Source organism: Aquarana catesbeiana, linkage group LG05 (genome assembly GCF_042186555.1).
Source record: "Aquarana catesbeiana isolate 2022-GZ linkage group LG05, ASM4218655v1, whole genome shotgun sequence".
Classification (NCBI taxonomy): Eukaryota; Metazoa; Chordata; class Amphibia; order Anura; family Ranidae; genus Aquarana; species Aquarana catesbeiana.
Genome location: NC_133328.1, coordinates 194667997 through 194689992, shown reverse-complemented (window position 1 = coordinate 194689992; position 21996 = coordinate 194667997). Strand labels below are relative to the sequence as shown.

Below are 21996 nucleotides of genomic sequence, written 5' to 3'. Positions count from 1 at the left end.
AAAAATCTTATGGCTTTCTGCCTCTGACACCACGCCACTATGCCAGTCCATTTGTAAAAATGCCAACAGAGCAAACAGCCAGCTAACCTGTATTTTCTATACTTTTCAGACATACTCAATAATCCATTTTTCAAATTTCATGGTAAAATGGGTCCTGTCTCAAAATAATAGAAAAAATCCTATACAGCTCATAGCAATACAATCGTTTTGTCTTTCAGCCTTTACCTTCACACATGCAATACTCTGTGTTGATTAGGCAAACTACATACAGATTCCTGTAACCTTTTCAGAATTTCCAAGTAACAATGTTGGTTGACTGTTGTACCATGTTCTATGAACTCGTAGTGAACTATTTCCTTGTGATTAAAAAAAAAAAAAAAAAACAAAAAAAAAAAAAACACACCAGCACAAGAGTTCGTACTCTGTCCACATTTGCATCTGTCCCTTACGTTTTTTTGCTGCTCACTTCTTGTGTCATTGTGGACACCATCCCATCCCTCCTTAACCACTTCAATACAGGGCACTTATACACCTTCCTGCCCAGACCAATTTTCAGCTTTCAGCGCTGTCACAGTTTGAATGACAATTGCGCAGTCATCCAATACTGTACCCAAACTAAATTTTTATCATTTTGTTCCCACAAATAGAGCTTTCTTTTGGTGGTATTTGATCACCTCTGCGTTTTTTATGTTTTGCTAAACAAATAAAAAAAGACCGAAAATTTTGAAAAAAATAAAAGTTTTGCTTTTGTCTCTGTTATAAAATGTATTAAATAAGTAAGTTTTCTCTTTCACCGATGGGCACTGATAAGGCGGCACCGACAGGCACTGATAAAGTGGCACCGATGAGGTGACACCAATGAACGGGCACTGATATACGGCACTGATGGGCACTGGTAGGCGGCACTGATGGGTGGCACTGATAGGAGACACTGATGGGCACCGAAAGGCTGCAAAGATGGGTTCTTATGGGTGGCACTGATAGGCGGCACTGATGGGCACTGATAGGCATCCCTGGTGGCACTGGCAGTGGTAGGAATTGTGAGTGGGCACTGATTGACAGCTGCCTGGGCACAGATTGGTATTTCCCTGGGGGTCTAGGGGAGCATACCTGGTGGTCTACTGTGGATGGCCATCCTGGTGGTCCTGGGCAGCCTGATGGTGGTCCTGGGCGAGGTCTGAGGGGGGGGGGGGGGCTGTGCTGATAAACAATCAGCACAGAACCCCCCTGCCAGGAGAGCAGTATTTTATTATATCTTTTATACAGCTTGCATAACAGTGTAAATTTGCTGTCCCCTCAAAATAACTCAACACACAGCCATTAATGTCTAAACCGCTGGCAACAAAAGTGAGTACACGCCTAAGTGAAAATGTCCAAATTGGGCCCAATTGGCCATTTTCCCTCCCCAGTGTCATGTGACTCGTTAGTGTTACAAGGTCTCAGGTGTGAATGGGGAGCAGGTGTGTTAAACTTGGAGTTATCGCTCTCACTCTGTCATACTGGTCACTGGAAGTTCAACATGGCACCTCATGGCAAAGAACTCTGAGGATCTAAAAAAAAAAAAAGTTGCTCTACATAAAAGATGGCCTAGGCTACAAGACGATTGCCAAAAAACGGCCAAGACCCTGAAACTGAGCTGCAGCACGGTGGCCAAGACCATACAGCGGTTAAACAAGACAGGTTCCACTCATAACAGGCCATGCTATGGTCGACCAAAGAAGTTGAGTGCACATGCTCAGCACCATATCCAGGAGGTTGTCTGGGAAATAGACATATGAGTGCTGCCAGCATTGCTGCAGAGGTTGAAGAGGTGGGGGTCAGCCTGTCAGTGCTCAGACCATACACCGCTCACTGCATCAAATTGGTCTACATGGCTGTTGTCCCAGAAGGAAGCCTCTTCTAAAGATGATGCACAAGAAAGCACACAGTTTGCTGAAGACAAGTAGAATGAGGACATATATTACTGGAACCATGTCCTGTGGTCCGATGAAACCAAGATAAACTTATTTGGTTTAGATGGTGTCAAGCGTGTGTGGCGGCAACCAGGTGAGTACAAAGACAAGTGTGTCTTGCCTACAGTCAAGCATGGTGGTAGGAGTGTCGTCTGGGGCTGCATGAGTGCTGCCGGAACTAGGGAGCTACAGTTCATTGAGGGGACCATGAATGCCAACATGTACTGTGACATACTGAAGCAGAGCATGATCCCTTCCCTTCGAAGACTGGGCCGCAGGGCAGTATTTCAACATAATAACGGCCCCAAACACACCTCCAAGAAGACCACTGCCTTGCTAAAGAAGCTGGGGGTAAAGGTGATGGACTGGCCAAGCATGTCTCCAGACCTAAACAATATTGAGCATCTGTGGGGCATCCTCAAACAGAAGGTGGAGGAGCGCAAGGTCTCTAACATCCACGAGCTCCGTGATGTAGTCATGGAGGAGGGGAAGAGGACTCCAGTGGCAACCTGTGAATTTGGGCTGAAATCGGACCTGAAACGGTGAATGGAGACTTACCGGACTCCTGCTGTGAGCCTTGTGTGTTCCAGCCTTAAAGTATGAATAACAGCACAGTGATTGTGTTGTGTCATTTGGCCCATTCTATCGCCTAAAATACCTGGTTGATCCTGCCCTGTAAACTGACCAAGGTATATCATGGCTGCTGAGCCCCGACACCGTGGTCAGTTTACGTGCCTCTGTCATACGCAGCTCTCCTCTCTGCTCTCCCCCCTCCCTCCCTATCAGCTCTGTCCACTCCCGAGCCCTCACCTTCTGCTGCTATCATAACTACAGTATAACCATACAATCTCCTCTGTAAAAGAACATTGGGTGTCCCAGTGTCTGTGCTGTATAATAAAAGATGCAGATTACTACCTTATATCAGAGCGTCTTCCGATGCTCACCTGACTCCTCAGCTCTCTCTCCTCCTCCCCGGCTGTTGTCAGCAGGAGTTCTCAGCCCCTCCCGCTATAGCAATCAGCCGGGGAGAGCCGAGGAGTCACGTGAGCACCAAGAGACGCTCTGATATAAGGTAGAAATCGGCATCTTTTTTAAATAACACAGACACTGGGGCACATAATGTTATTTCACAGAGGGGAGTGTATGATTATACTGTAATGGTTTAACACCTACTTTAAGGTGTCAGACTACAATCATTTTGTTTTAAATTTTCTAAACCCCTAAACAAGTTTATATATTTCAGCTTACCAGTCTTAAATGTTGTGGATGCATTAGTCTTCTTTTTTAAGCTTTTTTCACTTGGTATTATTGCAATTAACACGCTTCCTGGCCTAGGTTGACAACATTCACTCAGTGCAATATATCTATGAGGAAGCAGTGTCGTCCCCCTAGGACAAGAAGTGTGTTAGGACTACAGAACCCCCCCCCCCCCTTCTGTTGCATATGGAGGTATTTATATGTACTAGCAGAAAATGTTTTTTTAGCCTGAAAACTGTAAAGTTGCAATAAATAAAATTTGTCTTTGTGGGTTTAGATATGCATTTAGGAGAATGTAGGAAAAAAATCATTTGAAAACAAGCTCTCTTTCTGTCCATGACCATATTTTACATTTTGAGGAAATACTTAGGAAGAAACAATGGGGCCTTAACAGACGATCTTTATATGATAATATGAAGTGCAGCACCAGCTTATAAAACAGATATCTCTGGTAATCAGATGATTATATCACTACAACAGAAATGCAATTACTTTTCATTCTGTTATGACCTATATGCATCTCACATGACCTGAAAAGATTTGCCATCTACAGATAAAATAATGGCAAAGACGGAGCATAAAAGTGGAATTCCACGTGACATCAGTGTTGAGGGGAAGACACAGACAATAGATCCACCACCGGTTAGTGAAGAAGCTTACCGGAGTAAGAGGACTCAAACGGGCATATGCTCAGTAAGTCAACAAAGCATACGGTGTAAACACCAAAGTTTGGGACCTCTACGTCTGGGCTCTAGACGTGGGCTCTGGTCACAGAGAAGCAGTCCTCAGAAGCAGAAGAAGAATGTTTATACAGATTCACACTAATGTGGAGTACTTTCTTTTTTGGTCATGCTATTTTGAACATTTGAGAGGATTTGGTCTGACAAGTTGGCTGCTTCTGAGGACTGCTTCTCTGTGACATCTCGTGACCAATTGGACTATCTTCCATCTTGATCTGGAGCCCAGACGTGGAGGTCCCATACTTTGGTGTTTACACCATATGCCTTGCTGACTCACTGAGCATATGCCCATTTGAGTCCTCTTACTCCGGTAAGCCTCCTCACTAAACGATGGTGGTTCTATTGTCTGTGTCTTCACCTCAACACTGATGTCACGTGGAATTCCACTTTTGGTTACATAATTTGTTTTCACTGTTTATCCAAGGACTGTTATATTTATGGTTTAAAAATCTTTAGATGATGGCACATGGTTTTTAGTTTGAATGTGAATTTCATATCACTTTTCATTGTTTTTTGTGGTCATTGCACAGTATATATTAGTATGTATATTAATTTCTATTATCGTGAATTTTTGCGCGCTGCACAAAATTTTATCTTTCACATCTCTTTTGATTTACACTTGTCTTAGTGTTGTGCTGGCTGCTTTTCGATATATGTCAGTGCGATATACACCAATTTTTCTAAAGACGGAGCATAGGAAAAGTATGACTGATGCGACAAATAAATGACTAGATACTCTGGTACATTTGTGAAGCTAGAAAGCACATTTAATCAAAACTATCAAGGAGGCTTAGACAGAAGAAGGGAGGTGATTTTAGTGGACAAATTTACTCCAAATCAATAATCTACTGTCCAGTATTATTGTCAATAAAGTTGGAAAAATGTACATTTGTTCAAATAAAGAATGATATAGTTTCAACAAAACAGAATTTTTGTGAATGCAGTGCCTCAAAATGTCACACCATTTTGTTCAACCCTTACTGACAATAGTTTCATTGAGGGATGTGGTGCATATAACTGAGCCAATCTGTATGAACATTGATATAATAGGCTTAAAGTTATTATAAACCTAATAACATTTTTTTAAACAATAAACATGTTATACTTGCCCGCTCTGTGCAATTATTGCACAGAGCAGCCCCGACCCCCCTCTTCTTAGGTCCTGTGCTGGCGCTCTTGGCTCCTCTTCTCGGTGTGCCACCATACAAAGTCCCTACCAATTATGGCACACCTGCAGGCTCGATGCATGCACCCATTAACCCAGACAGTGCGTCTTAGCCCCGCCACAGGATTTGATTGACAGCAGCAGGAACCAATGACTCCTGCTACTATCAATCTGCCCTGTGAGGAGATAGTGAGCAGAAAGAGCTTCTGCTCTCGAGCACAGCGCTGGATCGAGATAAGGCCCTGGGAATTATAAGAGGGGGCTCTGGTCGGGAAGCTGCACACAGGTTTTTTACCTTAATGCATCATGCATTAAGGTAAAAAAGCTACCTTTACAACCACTTCAAATATCCAAACTTACTGTACTTGCGGGAACCCCAATCTGTGCACATGGATTGCAGACATTTTGACAAAGTAGGTGTCATTATCTGCTTGTAAAGAATAGGTACAGGCTGCAAGCCCAAGAGATTGCAGATGCAGACACTGAAGCAGTGGACCCAATGATTGGGCATGCAAAAGGTCAATGTTATTTACATACCCCATTGCTCATTTAGTTTATCTTTGAGTTGCCCCCTAATAATTGAACTGAAACTCTAGCCAAACAGCTGAATACAGAGATGAAGTACAAATATGTTGGTATTTTACCTAAAAAAAACCACCTTAAAATTGCAAGCAGTGCCCTCTCGCTTGTGGAGGCTTTATCTGTCTTCCTCACCCCTGTTTTCGTGGGTGCCATTTGTTTGGCACTATGCATCATATATGGTGGGAATATCCGAAGTTACAGGGTTTTCGGGACAAGGCTTTTGTTATTATACGGAAGGTTTCAGGAATCCCTGTTCCCCAAAAGCCTCGTATTGCTCTATTAAATGAGCCGGTCGAGCACCTCCCCCGCTCTAAGCCGCAATTGATCATTTTTATGCTTTTAGCTACAAAACTTACTATAGTCCGGTCTTGTAAAAAGACCTCAGTGAGTATCTCACTGTATAGGCAAAAGGTGACATGGATAATGCTCAATTAACAAATTGGCAGTAGGATTAATAATACTATTAAGCGATTTGAGGCTGTCTGGAGCCCCTGGGCTGATTATGTTCATCTGCAGCTGTAGGGGGGCTTTGAACATGGTCAGCTCTTCTTCTGGAAACCTCATTTATGTTTCTTCCCTCTCGGCCTCTCTTTCTCTTCTCACTTCCTTTCCCCTTCCGTTTCCTCTTTTCTATTCTTTTCTGCTATCTCCAAGGCTCTTCTCGTGGGGCAGGGCTTCCTCTCTCTGAAAATAGTTGCAGTTGGTACTCATAACATTTTTTATATATGCATTTGCCTAGTGCATTGACTGATTTCTCCCAGTCATCATTGATGCGGGTTGTATACCAATTTTTCCCGATGTTCTGAGACAGGACATGGTTTGAATCTACTAACATGTTTATTCTTCATTCTGTTTCTCTTCTTTTTTTTCTCAAACGTTATGGAAAAATGCCCATTATTCATTGTATTTGCAAAGTCTGTGCTAGAGTCCTTGCTGTTGTTAACGTTTTGGAGCTGCAAAGGGCCCCTTCGTCAGGCATGTGATAAAGCGCCACAGTGTCAAAGCAGAATATAAATACATTAGCCACCAATCATAACATGTAAAATTAGAAAAAAAATTGTACCACCCCCACCCTGTGATGTCAATGTGACGTCAGAATCCTGCCAGAAAGTGTTAAAAACCTAAAAGGCATCAAAAGTAACTTCAAGCAGGCAGGAGCAGTAAATCCCTATTTTAGAATATAGCCCGCATGCATGGCGTCAGTGTATGTGCAATGGATCGGGCACATCAGCCAGATGCACCCGATAGAGAATAAGCAGCCACTAGGACCCAGCGGTTATGTTTCTGTTTGGGAGCTCCGGTCGCCAATCACAGCGTGCCAAGCATGCACACTGCGCTCATGGCAACAGGGCAATGGGAGGACGCCCATCTGTGGGGCCATCGTCATCACGGAAATCCATGATGTACGACCAGCACCGTATTAGGTGTACCATAGTGCAAGTGTGTAGGAACGAGGCTAGGAAAGGCGAACAAAAGAAGAGAAGAGTGATACAAGAGTGGGGAAAAGATAAGACATGAGATTAAAGGGGAGAGGAGTAAGACAAAAATAGAAGAAAAAATAATGACAAAAAGGAAAAAACGGTAAAACGGAAAAATAGGCGGAACAGGAAGCAAATGACAGGAAAAACAAAGAAAAATGCAATGAAATAAATATATATATTAAAAAAATAGGAAAATAATAAAAATATGAATAAAAAAAATAAAATGTAAAAAATAAAATAAATGTATGAATAAAAATGAAATAAATATAAAAAAACTTTATGAAGAACAATAAAAATATAACAAAATGAAAATCTAATAAAATAAAAATAAATACAGGAAACAAGAACACAAGAACAATAACCAAAAATAAAATAAACATACGGCCTAATAAAAAGAAAAACCACACGAATAGCTCCTATGTGAGGCACTCTACGCTCGTACCATGGGGTCAGCTTATGGTTGTACAAAATTCAAAATAGTTTAACATGCAAGCCAACAGAAGACAAAATGTCACATTTAGCCCTTAGAATATGTTGGAAAAAACCGTAGGTGCTCATGACCTATCGGCTGCCATAAGCAAATATCACGGGAGAGCGTAGGGTGTGAAAAACACAGAGGAAAAGAGTACGAACAAGCAAAGAAAAATAGATATAATACATGGTATGTACTATACCCAATGGAGCACTGTCCAGACTAGACATCAATAAGACTTGTACAGGTGTCACATCCTCATGTATATGAAGGTCAAATATGCCAAGGAAGAAAATCGATAAAAATGACGAAGAGATTATTATCTGTCGCCAAGGAAACATGTCAGAGATAGATTGGTGTTGAGATCAACAGGCTGTACCGTGTCTAGTGTGTGTATCCAATATGCCTCACGGCGGAGGAGTAATCCGTCTACCCTGTTGGGTAGCTTGATGCGTTCGATCACCATACCACGTAGCTCGTGGATCTGGTGCTTAGATGTCACAAAGTGTACTGCTACAGATTTGTTAGGGTCAGCCTGTTCGCCCTTTTCAGTTTTGGCTAGGCTACCCTAATGTCGCTTCTGTGCTTCTGAAACTGTTTTTTAAACGGCCCAACAGTTTTTCCCACATATGTCAATGTGCAAGGGCATTTCAAAATGTACACACAGAAATCTGTGTTGCAATTAAAATACTCTCATATCTGATACTGAAAAGGGAAGGGGGGTGTGGAGGCGCCAACTCTACTGACACTGTTATATGGTGAAGGTGTAATACATACACTGGTAAGTCGGTTCAGATGGGGTGGCGATGTCCATCAGGGGTTGTGTTGTCCTGGGATGTGTTGGTGTGCAGGCTTCACTGGCGGTCCTTCACCTCAGGGGATGTTGGTTCCTGGTTGAAAGAGGCTTGACAGCGGTGTCCAGTGTGTGGAAGCTCCACGCTAACCACCCTGGAACGCGGAAGCGGAAGTGACATCAGCGGTGTACAGGAAGCGTCCAGACATAGATAGGAGATAGTACAGGCTATGCACTCGGGGCTCACAGCTCCTACTGGCCTTGTAGAGCTGTGAGCCCCGAGCACGGCGTAGCCTGTACTATCTCCTATCTGCGTCTGGACGCTTATGCCCCGTACACACGGTCGGACATTGATCGGACATTCCGACAACAAAATCTTAGGATTTTTTCCGACGGATGTTGGCTCAAACTTGTATTGCATACACACGGTCACACAAAGTTGTCGGAAAATCCGATCGTTCTGAACGCGGTGACGTACAACACGTACGTCGGGACTATAAATGGGGCAGTAGCCAATATCTTTCATCTCTTTATTTATTCTGAGCATGCGTGGCACTTTGTGCGTCGGATTTGAGTACACACGATCGGAAATTCCGACAACGGATTTTGTTGTCGGAAAATTTTATAGCCTGCTCTCAAACTGTGTGTGTCAGAAAATCCTATGGAAAATGTGTGATGGAGCCCACACACGGTCGGAATTTCCGACAACAAGGTCCTATCACACATTTTCCGTCGGAAAATCCGACCGTGTGTATGGGGCATAACTGTGCACCGCTGACGTCACTTCTGATTCCGCGCTCCAGGGTGGTTAGAGTGGAGCTTCCACACACTGGACACCGCTGTCAAGCCTCTTTCAACCAGGAACCAACATCCCCTGAGGTGCTGCACACCAGCACATTACAACCCCTGATGGACATCGCCACCCCATCTGAACCGACTTACCAGTAAGTGTACGTATTACACCTTCACCATATAACAGTGTCAGCGGAGTTGGCGCCTCCACACCCCCCTTCCCTTTTCAGTGCTATGCTCACAGAGGCTATGGACACCCCTCTGAGGACGGCTGCCTCCTCTTTCTCTCCCCCTCTATTTTTGTTCTAACATTAATGTACTATCAGAACCATCATTATACCATTCCATCTCTGACATCACAAAATCTGAGCGCTGGAAAACCCTTCTTCAAAACTCATATCTGATACTGGTTACCCCTATGCGGATGTGAAAAATGTTTGCCGCAAATAAGTGAATTGAACACATTACAGTTATTAACATTTATTACACACAACCCGTTTTCTGAGATATCTTAGGTGGAACTTTGGCGTAGTTATGGCTGGGATCTGCCTGTACCAAATGGTCACGCAGTGTCCTTCCCCGTTTATACGCCATGATGGGTTTGGTCCTGACGGTGGGTCCTAGGGACCTGTCGGATTGTAAAATGTTCAAGTTGTGTTCTGCTGCCCGTTTAATCACGCCTGATTGCTGATTGTATGTATGAATGAACAGTGGACGAACAACAGGGCTAGAAGCCCTGGTGCAACCAGACAAGGCCTTGTCAAGGGCACGGTCAAGTACCAAAGTAGGGTACCCACGTTCCAAAAACTTGTGATACATTATCTCAAGTTGCTTCCTTTTGTCAGTCTCATCTGAACAGATGCGTAAAATCCTTACAAATTGTGAAATGGGCAAGTTCTTGCGCAAATGTGCAGGATTTGCACTGTGGAAATTAAGCAGTGTGTTTATGTCAGTGGGTTTGGTATACAGAGTTGTAGTGATGGCCTCGTGGGTATTGGTGATAAGCATGTCAAGAAATGAAATCCGATTATGCAAAAACTCGGGATTGAACACTATTCCTGGGAAAATACTATTCAGGAAGTCAACGAACACAGTTAAGTCATCCTCACTACCTGACCAAATGAGAAATATATCATCAATGTACCTTATCCATTTCTTTGCATGCATGGTGAATAGAGGGGATGGGTAGACATGGTGCTCTTCAACATAACCCACAAACAAGTTAGCGAATGAGGGTGCTGCTGAGCTCCCCATTGCTGTACCCCGAATCTGTGTGTATGCTCTCCCCTCAAACAAAAAAAGGTTGTTAGTAAGAATGAACCCAAGACATTCGAGTATATAGTCATTTGGTAACCCAGAAGAGTCCTGTTTGGCAAGAAAGTGTTCAACGGCCTGTAGGCCAGGGGCATTGGGTATACAAGTGTATAAAGATGAAATGTCCATTGTAGTAAGTTTCCACTCATCCTGAAATGTTAAGAAGGGTCCCAGTTTCTCAAATGTAGGCAGGTAAGTGCTTCACATAGGGTTGTAGGTGGAAATCAATAAACTGGGCCATTGGTTGAGTGATGGCCCCTGTGCCAGAGACTATAGGTCGGAACTTGAGTGGTGTAGGGTCTTTATGGATTTTCTGTAGTCCATAGATGACTGGCATACACGGATAATCATTGCGTAGAAAATTGGCAGCTTCCTCGGTCACCCACCCATTCAACTGCTCCATGTTGATTAGGTCCAACAGACTGTTTTTGGTGCCCTGGGAAGCGTCCCTCTTCAATGTCATATAGCTGGTAGAGTCAGCCAACATGGAAAGCATGGCATCCCTATAGTCACTGTAATCCATGATTACAACACCCCCGCCCTTATCGGCGGGTTTAATGATAATGTTTTTATCCTCCTTGAGGGACTTAAGTGATGCAAAATCATCAGGACTCAGATTAGTCTGTGTGTTACTGGAAGCATTACTGGACATATCATGTTTGATCATCCTAGTGTAGTTTTCAATGGAGTGGAACTGCCCAGGAGGCATGAACCTGCTTTTAAGTCTAAATGGGACTGGTGTTGTCTTGGCCGGTGTATTGGGTTAGTGTGAAAGAACACCGGGTATAGTACATACCATGCATTATATCTATTTTTACTTTTTTTTTTCTTGTTTGTTCGTACTCTTTTCCTTTTTTACATCCTACGCTCACCTGTGATATTCGCTTATGGCAGCCAATAGGTCATGAGCACCTGTTTTTCTGACATATTCTAAGGACTAAATGTGACAATTTGTCTTCCGTTGGCTTGCGTGCTAAACTATTTTCGAATTTTGTACAACCGTAAGCTGACCCCATGGTACGAGCGTAGAGTTCCTCACGTAGGAGCTATTCGCATGGGTTTCCTTTTCTTAGGCTATATGTTTATTTTATTTTTGGTTATTTGTGTTCTTGTTTCCTGTATTTATTTTTATTTATATTGTATTTGATTTTCATTTTGTTATATTTTTATTTATATTTCTTCATTTTTCATTTACATTTATAATTTTTTTATATTTTTTTTTTTATACTTATATTTTAATTTGTATTATTCTTTGTATTTATTTTTTTCAGTTTTTCCTTTTTGTCATGATTTCTTTTTCTATTTTTGTCTTACTCATTTACCCTTTAATCTCATGCCCTCTTATCTTTTCCCCGCTCTTCTTTCACTCTTCTCTTCTTATGCTCGCCTTTCCTAGCCTTGCTCCTACACACTTGCACTTTCTTCTGCACTATGGTACACCTAATGCGGTGCCAGTCGTATGTTTCCGTGGTGACAGCGGCACCAGAGATGGGCGTCCTCCCGTCACCCCACTGCCATAAGTGGCGTGCACATGCGCGGCATGCCGTGATTGGCGGCTGAAGCTCCCAAACAGAAACATAAGCGCTGGGTCCTAGTGGCTGCTTGTTCTCGATCGGGTGCATCTGGCTGATGTGCCCAATCCATTGCATATACACTGATGCCATGCATGCGGGCTATATTCTAAAATAATAGGGATAATAGGGATTTACTGCCCCTGCCTGCTTGAAGTTACTTTGATGCCTTTAGGTTTTTAACATTCTCTGGCTGGATTCTGACATCACAGGGTGGGGATGGTACCATTTTTTCTAATTTTACATGTTCTGATTGGTGGCTAATGTATTTATATTCTGCTTTGACACTGTTGCCCTTTCTCACATGCCTGACGAAGGAGCCCTTCGCGGCGCCGAAACGTTGCACTTATCTCCGTGATGTGATCTCGCTCGATAAAAGAAACCTTTGGACGGAAGTTGTTGATCCATGGTGTTCTGGTGAATATGTACACTTGCTTGACGTTTCCAGGACCCAACTGGTAATCACTGCAGCACCCACCATTTTAAAAGCCATACTTGCCAGAAATGTGTGGGATAGGAATATTGACAAGACTTACTGTTGTTAAGACTACAGTACTTGTTTTTGTCTGATGTTTTAAAACTTCAATAAAAATTATTGAAAGTAAAATTGCATGCAGATGTTATTAGTTCAAACAACCCTGTCACCCTATTTAGTGAAGAATGGCTTTAAACAGGGGCATCCTACATATAATGCATGACAAAGCAAAATTAATGGGCCCCAGATCACCAGTCTACAATCATTAAAATGACATTGCACTCACTTACATGAGATTGACACTCCCACACCAAGTCTGGATTTTTTGGGTTGCAAAAAAAACTTGCTATAGGTGCCTAATAAAGACTCGAAGTGCAGACATTTCCATGCTCCGTCTTGATTTCTGGTGTTCACGTTAATATTTATCATAAAATCAATTTAACCATTCTGAATAAATACATACATAGACCAAAAACCTGCAGTTCTATTTAAAGTGTTTTCAGTTCAGAAAGTGTAATAGATGAATTATTAAAAGAGAAGAACAAAAAAAAACTAACCTCTTTAATAGTAGCCTGAGGTACAGTATCTGGACCAATCTCAGAGTTTAAGTAAATCAATGCATAAAGGTAGCCAGCTCTACCATACAATAACTCATCTGGAAGTTCAGGATCTGTGCTCACCACTCCTCGGTGTAACTGCAGCAATCTGAGCAGGAAAAAAAAAAAAACATAAAAAAGGGTAAAGACACAGGTTTTTTTTTTTTTTTTTTTAAAGAGTAAAAGGCATTAAAAAAACAAACAAAAGTAGTACAGTGACTTGGAAAATACAAACTTGATATAGCTTTTATTGAATGTCCAAAATAAAAAGTTTAAATAGGTTCTATGGTCACTCATACACTTGTGTATTGTTATTACAATGCTGATGTTATAAAATGAAACAGTTGTTTTTAACAACTCAATATAAGCTTACATTAAAACTCTTATTTCATGTTATGAGCGCTGCCTGTCTGATGGCCATCTCTTTCCACAACTTCCTGGATTCCCTGCATGCTTTGCAGCTTCTCCTTTTACGTTTATTTTCAATTTGAAAGAACTACATATCCCATGGTACCTTGCTACCTGCAAGCTGTGACTATGCCTCCTGAAACTCCTCCTCTCAACACCTCTGTAGTTCAGAAGGCAGACTCTGTGAAATGTGTGACACAGCACTGCCTACTCACAGGACATAGGAAATACACGTCACAGAATTCAAGGAAGTAAATGTGAAGTTCACAAACCTCAGGATTGTATAGATGTATAGATGTATAGGAGTAGGATAGAAATAATTGAAATACGAAAATACGAAATAATTGAAATGTGCAAAATATATATGGTTTTACATTTTGACCATAGATACACCTTAAAGTGGTAGTAAAGCCAAGTTTTGAAAATTTGCTGACAGGCAGGATATTTTTGATTCTGGAATAATGGTCAAACATTTCCATAGATGAATGGATACATTTATTTGGGGTGCCTGTAGGTGGCTATTGGGCACTACTATTAAAGCATGTGCCACATCCCAAAATTGACATGAAAGGTGCTATAGAATTATAAATGGACTTTAGAGGCACGTATATATAACAAACAATTTATTGGTTTACATTATAAAGATTTTCACATACAAAATATAGTAATGAATACATAGAACATCTAAAATAAAAATTGAAGGACTCCATGTGATACCCCTATAGGATAAAGTACCAGTTATGTATGTATACCCATACATTAATGGCTCCACATTATAATATATATATATATATATATATATATATATATATATATATATATATATATATATATTTATATTCTCCTTCCAGTTGGGGATATCACTTGTCCTCACATATGTACACAAAAGTTCTGCTCAACATGTTTTGCGACTATCAAGGTCGCTTCTTCAGGAGCTTGAAATGTTTGTACCACAAACGCCAAAGCTGCAGTACTACTTCCCAAAGCCCCCCGAGAGACACCCCCAATCCGATAATAGCCAACAAATGTGCCGAAATGTGGAGACACACAAGGTAGATAATATATAAGATAGTCACTAATTGCACTGGATCATCTCTAGGATACTATATCCAAAAGTACCAAAATATACCTTGTCATCAGGTTGGTGCCTAAAATTTCAAAATCGTACTGGTAATACCGATGACAGGTTCTGCAGGAAATGCAAGATGCCACTGACTATCGATGTCCAGTGCTTCCAAGTTAAATGAGGGGAGATAAAAACGAGGGGACAGTTGTCTCCCTTGAGGCGCCTCGAGGGAGACAGCAGTTCCCTCGTTTTTCTCTCTGCTCAGTTAACTCAGAAGCACTGGACATCGATAGTCAGAGGCATCTGGCATTTTCTGCAGGACCTATCATCAGTATTACCAGTACTGTACAGTATAGAAGACAAACATTGGTACTACTACATTTCAAGCTCCTGAAGAAGGGACCTTGATAGTCGTGAAACATGTTGAGAAGAACTTGTGTGTACATATATGAGGACAAGAGATATCCCCAACTGGAAGGAGATCATATATATGTGGAGCCACTAATGTATGGGTATACATACATAACTGGTACTTTATACTATAGGGGTCTCACTTGGAGTCCTTTGATTTTTTAGATGTTCTATGTATTCATTACTATGTTTTATATGTGAAAATCTTTTTAATGTAAACGAATAAATTGTTTATATATATATATATATACACAAATCATTCCCAGAGACACACTCCTAAACCTTGTGGACAGCCTTCCCAGAAGAGCTGAAGCCGTTATAGCTGCAAAGGATGGCCAACTCAATATTCAACCCTACGGACTAAGACAGGGATGCCATTAAAGGTCATGTGCGTCCCAATACTTTTGGGTATATATATATATATATATATATATATATATATATATATATATATAGTTTTATAATGTATAATGACTTCAAAAGAACCAGGTTATATATTTGCAAAAAAAGGAAAAATTTTGCATTTGTGTAAGTAACAAATGCCGCAAAAAAACCAAACTTGCACGTCTACAGATTTACTTCAAGCAAAGCCGTTGTAATGTGAATAAATCCCCTATTTAATTCTTTTGATGACTTAATTACTTAAACTGCATTGTTCAGCACAAAGTGCCAGCTCCAGCCAACACACACTTACTATGCCAGCTTCTGAAATCCCCCCTCCCAATGGGACGTTGTCTGCTTTTTAAGTAAAATCATTCTTCACCTTACATTTCCATTAACAGAAGCAGAACTGGTTAGAGGTAACATAATATATTCATCTTACGTCCTGCCAGATGACTTGTCCTAATGTAACTAACCTTGCAATAGGCTACAAATAGGACCTGCATCAATTTAACCACACACTCATTAATATGCAGCACTGGGGAAATGAATGCATTTAGTCACATAATTAGCACAATCAACAAAGAACACATTCAATCAATCCAAATTAAGCAATAATAAATTACAAAACAACATTATTATGGATGCGGAGGTATGATATGTGTGTAGCTTCAGTCTCTGAATTAAAAACTGTTAATATCTGCTCACATTCTAAAGTAAATCATATTCTAAACATTATTGGAGTCAGTGTCAAAAAGCGTGTACACTGCAGACATAGAATCTAGTAATAATGGATCGAAAGTACAAGATTTGGATTACACAACCACTAGCTTATTAATACATATTCATACACCTTTAACTTGAGCCAACAAAACAGCTTGGTGAGCCATCTTTGAGTCGGCACATTTTCAGTGAATTTAATTCTATCATATGGTGTTATGACACATTCGATTATAAAAAGGATTTTTAGAACTTTAAACCATGTCTAGGTTTGCATCAGATAATTAGCATCCTAATTTCTCAGGGTAAATCAAGAGCACCCCTACTGCTTCTACCTGCACCCCCACCCACACATGAAAATGGAAAAGTCCTCTAAGGTTGTTTATAGCCATTTTAGTAGAGTACTGAACTATGCAGGAGGGAGACCTACTGTACTACAAAAATAAAGCAGGATAATGATTTTTTTTTTATATTTTCAGAAATATTAAAATTGATGTGACCTTGCAATGCAGTCCTTGGATTCTGCGTGGTTTTGCAGCTTGTGGTGGACTACAGCTCCGACAGCAAGAGGTCCAGCATCCCCACAAAGGAAAGTGACTCTTCTCCCATTCAAGTTCCTCAAGACTCTTTTCACATAATCAAGAGAACGTTGCAAATAGGTTTGATCTGGAGTGACACGGTACAATTGCAGGTACAACAAGGCTACGCCTACAAAAAAAAAAACGTTTTGCAAAAAAATTATATAGAATACAGTATATATATTTTACATAGTTACATAGTAGGTGAGGTTAAAAAAAGACAAGTCCAACCTGTGTGTGTGCTTTTATGTCAGTATAACATTCTATATCCCTGTATGTTGTGGTCGTTCAGGTGCCTATCTAAGGCCCCTTTCACACGAGGCGGACTCCGCTTCCACGGAGTCCGCCTCTGTCCACCGGCTCAGCGGGAGATCTCTCCGTTGATCTCCGCTGCGCCGGCGGATGACAGGTCCCTCTCTGCTCACTGAGCGGGGAGGGGCTTGTCAGGCGCCGCTGCCGCCTCTGGAGGGATCAGATGAAAACGGACAGCATGTCCGTTTTCATCAGATCTCACCCAATCCGATAGCGACGGACCTGGACGTAGGGCCATCCGTCTGCTTTTAGCGGATCGGACCGGGTCGGATGTCAGCAGACATGTCTCCGCTGACATCCGTCGCTCCATAGGCTAACATGGAGCGCCCGTTCAGGTCCGAAGTCAAAACTGACAGGCGGACCTGAACAGTCCGATCATGTGAAAGGGGCCTAATAATTGCCTATCTAACACAGTTTAAGGTTAAACCACTTCTCTTCTAATTTAAGTGAATAGCCGCGGGTCTTTTTAAATACCCTTTCGCGGAAAAGTTTTATCCCTATTGTGGGGTCACCAGTACAGTATTCGTACATTGAAATCATATTCCCTCTCAAGCGTCTCTTCGCCAGGTCCTCCAGTCCCTTTATTAGTTATGAGGAAAGGTTACGAGCACTGAACTTATTCTCTCTGGAGAAGAGACGATATTATATAAACACAGCTATATTAGACACAGACAGCACCACTACTGTATATCGAAGATATCCAGGACAATTCTAACCCAGAGAACGCATTGTAGCATATCTGGAGGAAACATCTTTACACTATTCAGGACAATGCTAACCTACAAAAACCACCTGGACTATATCTAAGCCAGTACTAACCTGGAGAACCAACCTAGCATATATCCAGGACAGGGATACCCTAGAGAACACATTTGGAGTGATTTTTAAGACAGTATTAACCTTGAGAACCCATTTGGAATTTTTCCAGGACAGTGCAAACCTAGAGAACTCACCTGAAGTATACCTAAAATAGTGCTAACTTAGAGAACTCACCTGCACTATATTCAAGACATTGCTAACCTAGAGAACTCACCTGCACTATATCCAGAACATTGCTAACCTAGAAAACCCACCTTGAGTATACAGTATTCAAGACATTGGCAACCTAGAGAACTCACCTGCACTATATCCAGAACATTGCTAACCTAGAAAACCCACCTGGAGTATACAGTATTCAAGACATTGGCAACCTAGAGAACTCACTTGCACTATATCCAAGACATTGCTAACCTAGAAAACCCACCTGGAGTATACAGTATTCAAGACATTGCCAACCTAGAGAACTCACTTGCACTATATCCAAGACATTGCTAACCTAGAAAACCCACCTGGAGTATACAGTATCCAAGACACTGCTAACCTAAACTCACCTGCACTATATCCAGAACAGTACTAATCTAGAGAACTCACCTGGACTATATAAAATACATTGCAAGCATGTGAAGCACTTACGGGCAAGTTAATAATAATTTAGGGAATCCACTTGGAGGATATCCAAGAAAGAAATAACATGGAGAACCCACCTAGAGTATATCCAAGACGGGACTAACCTAGAAAACCCACCTAGGGTATATTTAGGACAGGACTAACCTAGAGAACCTGTCAAGAGTATATTCCAAACAGTAATTCCGTAAAGCACCCACCCGTGTATCCTGTGTAGGCAGAAACATCATGCGGGTCTGCTGTCTTTAGTCCTTCTTCCATTTGCTGAAGCAAGTCACTGATTTTCATTTGGATGCGTTCTGCAAAACGACCTGTGATCTGTGTGAGAGTAGAGTACAACATCTTTTACCTATGTAAATAATAATTCCAGAATGTTGCCAAGCCCCACATTTGATGATCGATACAGTATACACAGTATAGGATTGATGTTCACCATATATTAGGAACAATAGTATAGAAACCAATGTATTATGAAGTACATGAAAATGCTGCAATAAAAACACTCTCTACTGCATAGATTTAAAAGCAAAACTTGAGCAAAAAACCCAGAGCTGTGACCTGCAGCACTTCTTTTCCACCAAAAGAAGTCCTCATTCTGATGGTTAACATCATTCTACCCGCTCTAAACCCTGCCTCCCTTGCGGCTTCACAGCCGATTCCCTACTGTGCATGCGTGAAGCGCACTACGCTTTCTGAATGGCCCAGCGGCGAGGGGAAGGAGGAGGGGGCCAAACTTCTGTGTGATCTTGCTGTGGCAATATCTCTTGGAAGTGGCGATGGATACCTGTCAAAAACAGGTACCCGCTTCCCCCCTCCCCCAGAAAGGTGGCAAATGTTGCACTGAAGGGGGGGGGGGGGTTAGATAAGTGGAGCTTTCACTTTTAGATGGAACTCCACTTTAAGCTTAAATGTTGCTCAAGTTTGAGGGGTTGGGTTAATTAGGATAAGCTTTGAGGGTATGGTTCAAAGTTTAACTAAAAAGGCAAAACTTTTTTTAGCTTTAATTTGAATTTGAGATCTTCAGTCAACTTGATAGATGGGGATGATGTATTAACGGCATTGAGGTGTGCCAAGAACGTACACTGAGCTGCGTATGCACACCTTATTGTACAACTGAAAGTAAAACTTTTCTTTTGGACTTGAGAGGGGATAAGAACACCAAATCAGGTTTTTATTGCTTTTAGGGAGTTCACCCTCATTATTTGTCCCGTTTACTATTTTCACCAAAAGGGGCGCGCAGCGCCGCCATGTTTCTAGGACACAGCGCGACCCCGATCTCTGTAAAGAGTCGATGATGTGGCTCTTTAACCATGTGATCAGCTGTGTCCAATCACAGCCGGTCACATGTAAACACGGGAGTACCGGTAATCGGCTCTCATCGCCTCACATTGACAGTGTGAGGTGAGGAGAGCCGATCAGTGGCATCTCCTCGCAGGGGACAACAAGACAGGTAATCAGGGTACTGATTACAATAATGTGCCAGCAATCAGTGCCCACCAGTGCCAATTAGTGATGCCAGTCAGTGCCCATCAGTGCCACCCATCAATGTGAACCAGTGCCACCTATCAGTGCTGCCTATTAATATTCATCAGTGCCATCTATCAGTGCCCATAAGTGTTGCATATTAGTGCAGACTATCAGTGCCCGTCAGTGCAGCCTAATCAGCGCACAATAGTGAAGGAGAAAAATGACTTACAAAATTTACTGACAGAAACTAAGAAAAACTTTTTTTTTTTTTTTTTTTTTTTTAATTTTCAGCTTTTTTTTGGTAAAAACTAAAAAAAAAACCCCAGCAGTGATTAAACACCACCAAAAGAAAGCTCTATGTGTGTGAAGAAAACGATAAAAATTTTATATGGGTACAGTATAGCATGACCACGCAATTGTCATTCAAAGTGTGACAGTGCGTACTGAAAGCTGAAAAATGGCCTGGGCAGGAAGGGGGTGAAAGTGCCCTGTATTGAGGTGGTTAAGGAAGTTACAGGTTAGGCCGAGGACCATACAATTTTCAATCTATTTGTACAAGCACCTTTACATCAACAACGTAGTGCAAGGGCATGCCTGACAAATGCTCAGGGCATGCTCAGCATACATACAATAATCTTATTGTACAATTTCGTACATTCAGCTTTAGATTTACCAAAATGATGTAATATGGGTACCTCAGTACACCGTCTCTTCAGAGCACAGTGCGCATGCGCCAGCGATGTCACCGGTTGCAAAACATGTGAATATCTCCTAAACAGTGCACATTTAGGAGATTTTCAATTTACCTACTGGTAAGCCTTATTATACAGTAAGTAGGTAAGTTGCAAAGCTGAGTTTACTCCATCTTATGCGTTAACGCATATGCATTATGTCGCACATTAAAGTCTGTTGTGTTAAGGCAGCTAGTGCATTTGAATGGGCTGCTGAACCCATTTAAACACACCAAAGAAGACACTTGTACTATTTTCTCTAGTACAGCACACTGCAATGCAAAGTAGTGCATTAACGTTGGTTGTGGTGTGTTCAAAAGAACCATTGTGCCATGCATCACACTCACACACATAACATGCGTTACAGTAATGCACATTACCGTAAAATGATGGTGTGAAGGCAACTACATCTATTTTTCAGTATGAGGCATCATGCTCAGGAAAACAGCCTAACTCCTGGTTTCATTTAAAGTGGAGTTCCACCCAAAAATGGAACTTCCACTTTAAGTATGGGTGACCCCCTGACATACCATATTTGGAATGTCATTTTTTTGGGAGGGGAGCAGGTACCCAGTTTTGACAGGTACCCAGCTCCCACTTCCTCCCCTGGTGCCAAGCAGAAGTTCACCTCTCCCCCCTCCCTCCCATCTTCTAGGACAGATTTCCTGGCCATTCACAACACACAGCGTGGTTTGTGCATGCGCAGTGCTGGGCGCCCACAGTTACAATGCTGGCGCCGCAAAAAGGAGGGGGACAGAAGCCAGGCTTTGTGCGCCCGCATCACTGGACCGTGGGACAGGTGAGGGTCTGTTTATTAAAAGTCAGCAGCTACACTTTTTGTAGCTGCTGACTTTAAAATGGGTGGAACTCGGCTTTAACCACTTCAGCCCCGGAAGGATTTACCCCCTTCCCGACCAGAGCACTTTTTACAATTTGGCACTGCGTCGCTTTAACTGCTAATTGCGCGGTCATGCAATGCTGTACCCAAACGAAATTTGCGTCCTTTTCTTCCCACAAATAGAGCTTTCTTTTGATGGTATTTGATCACCTCTGCCGTTTTTATTTTTTGCGCTATAAACGGAAAAAGACCGAAAATTTTGAAAAAAAATGATATTTTCTACTTTTTGTTATTAAAAAAAATCCAATAAACTCAATTTTAGTCAAACATTTAGGCCAAAATGTATTCGGACACATGTCTTTGGTAAAAAAAATGTCAATAAGTGTATATTTATTGGTTTGCGCAAAAGTTATAGCGTCTACAAACTAGGGTACATTTTCTGGAATTTACA

The 21996-nt window shown here is 41.7% G+C and overlaps 1 protein-coding gene across 2 annotated transcripts in view; it reads right to left on the bottom strand.

The window, feature by feature from the left end:
* Positions 1-21996, bottom strand: part of LANCL2 (LanC like glutathione S-transferase 2) — a 121229-nt gene that overhangs the window by 43391 nt on the left and 55842 nt on the right. For both annotated transcript variants that reach the window (XM_073630460.1, XM_073630461.1), the window contains exons 2-4: positions 18710-18827; positions 16677-16884; positions 13152-13299 (exon numbers count right to left, since the gene is read on the bottom strand). In XM_073630460.1, the coding sequence (XP_073486561.1) occupies positions 13152-13299; positions 16677-16884; positions 18710-18827 (474 nt within the window). The remainder of the gene's footprint in view (positions 1-13151; positions 13300-16676; positions 16885-18709; positions 18828-21996) is intronic.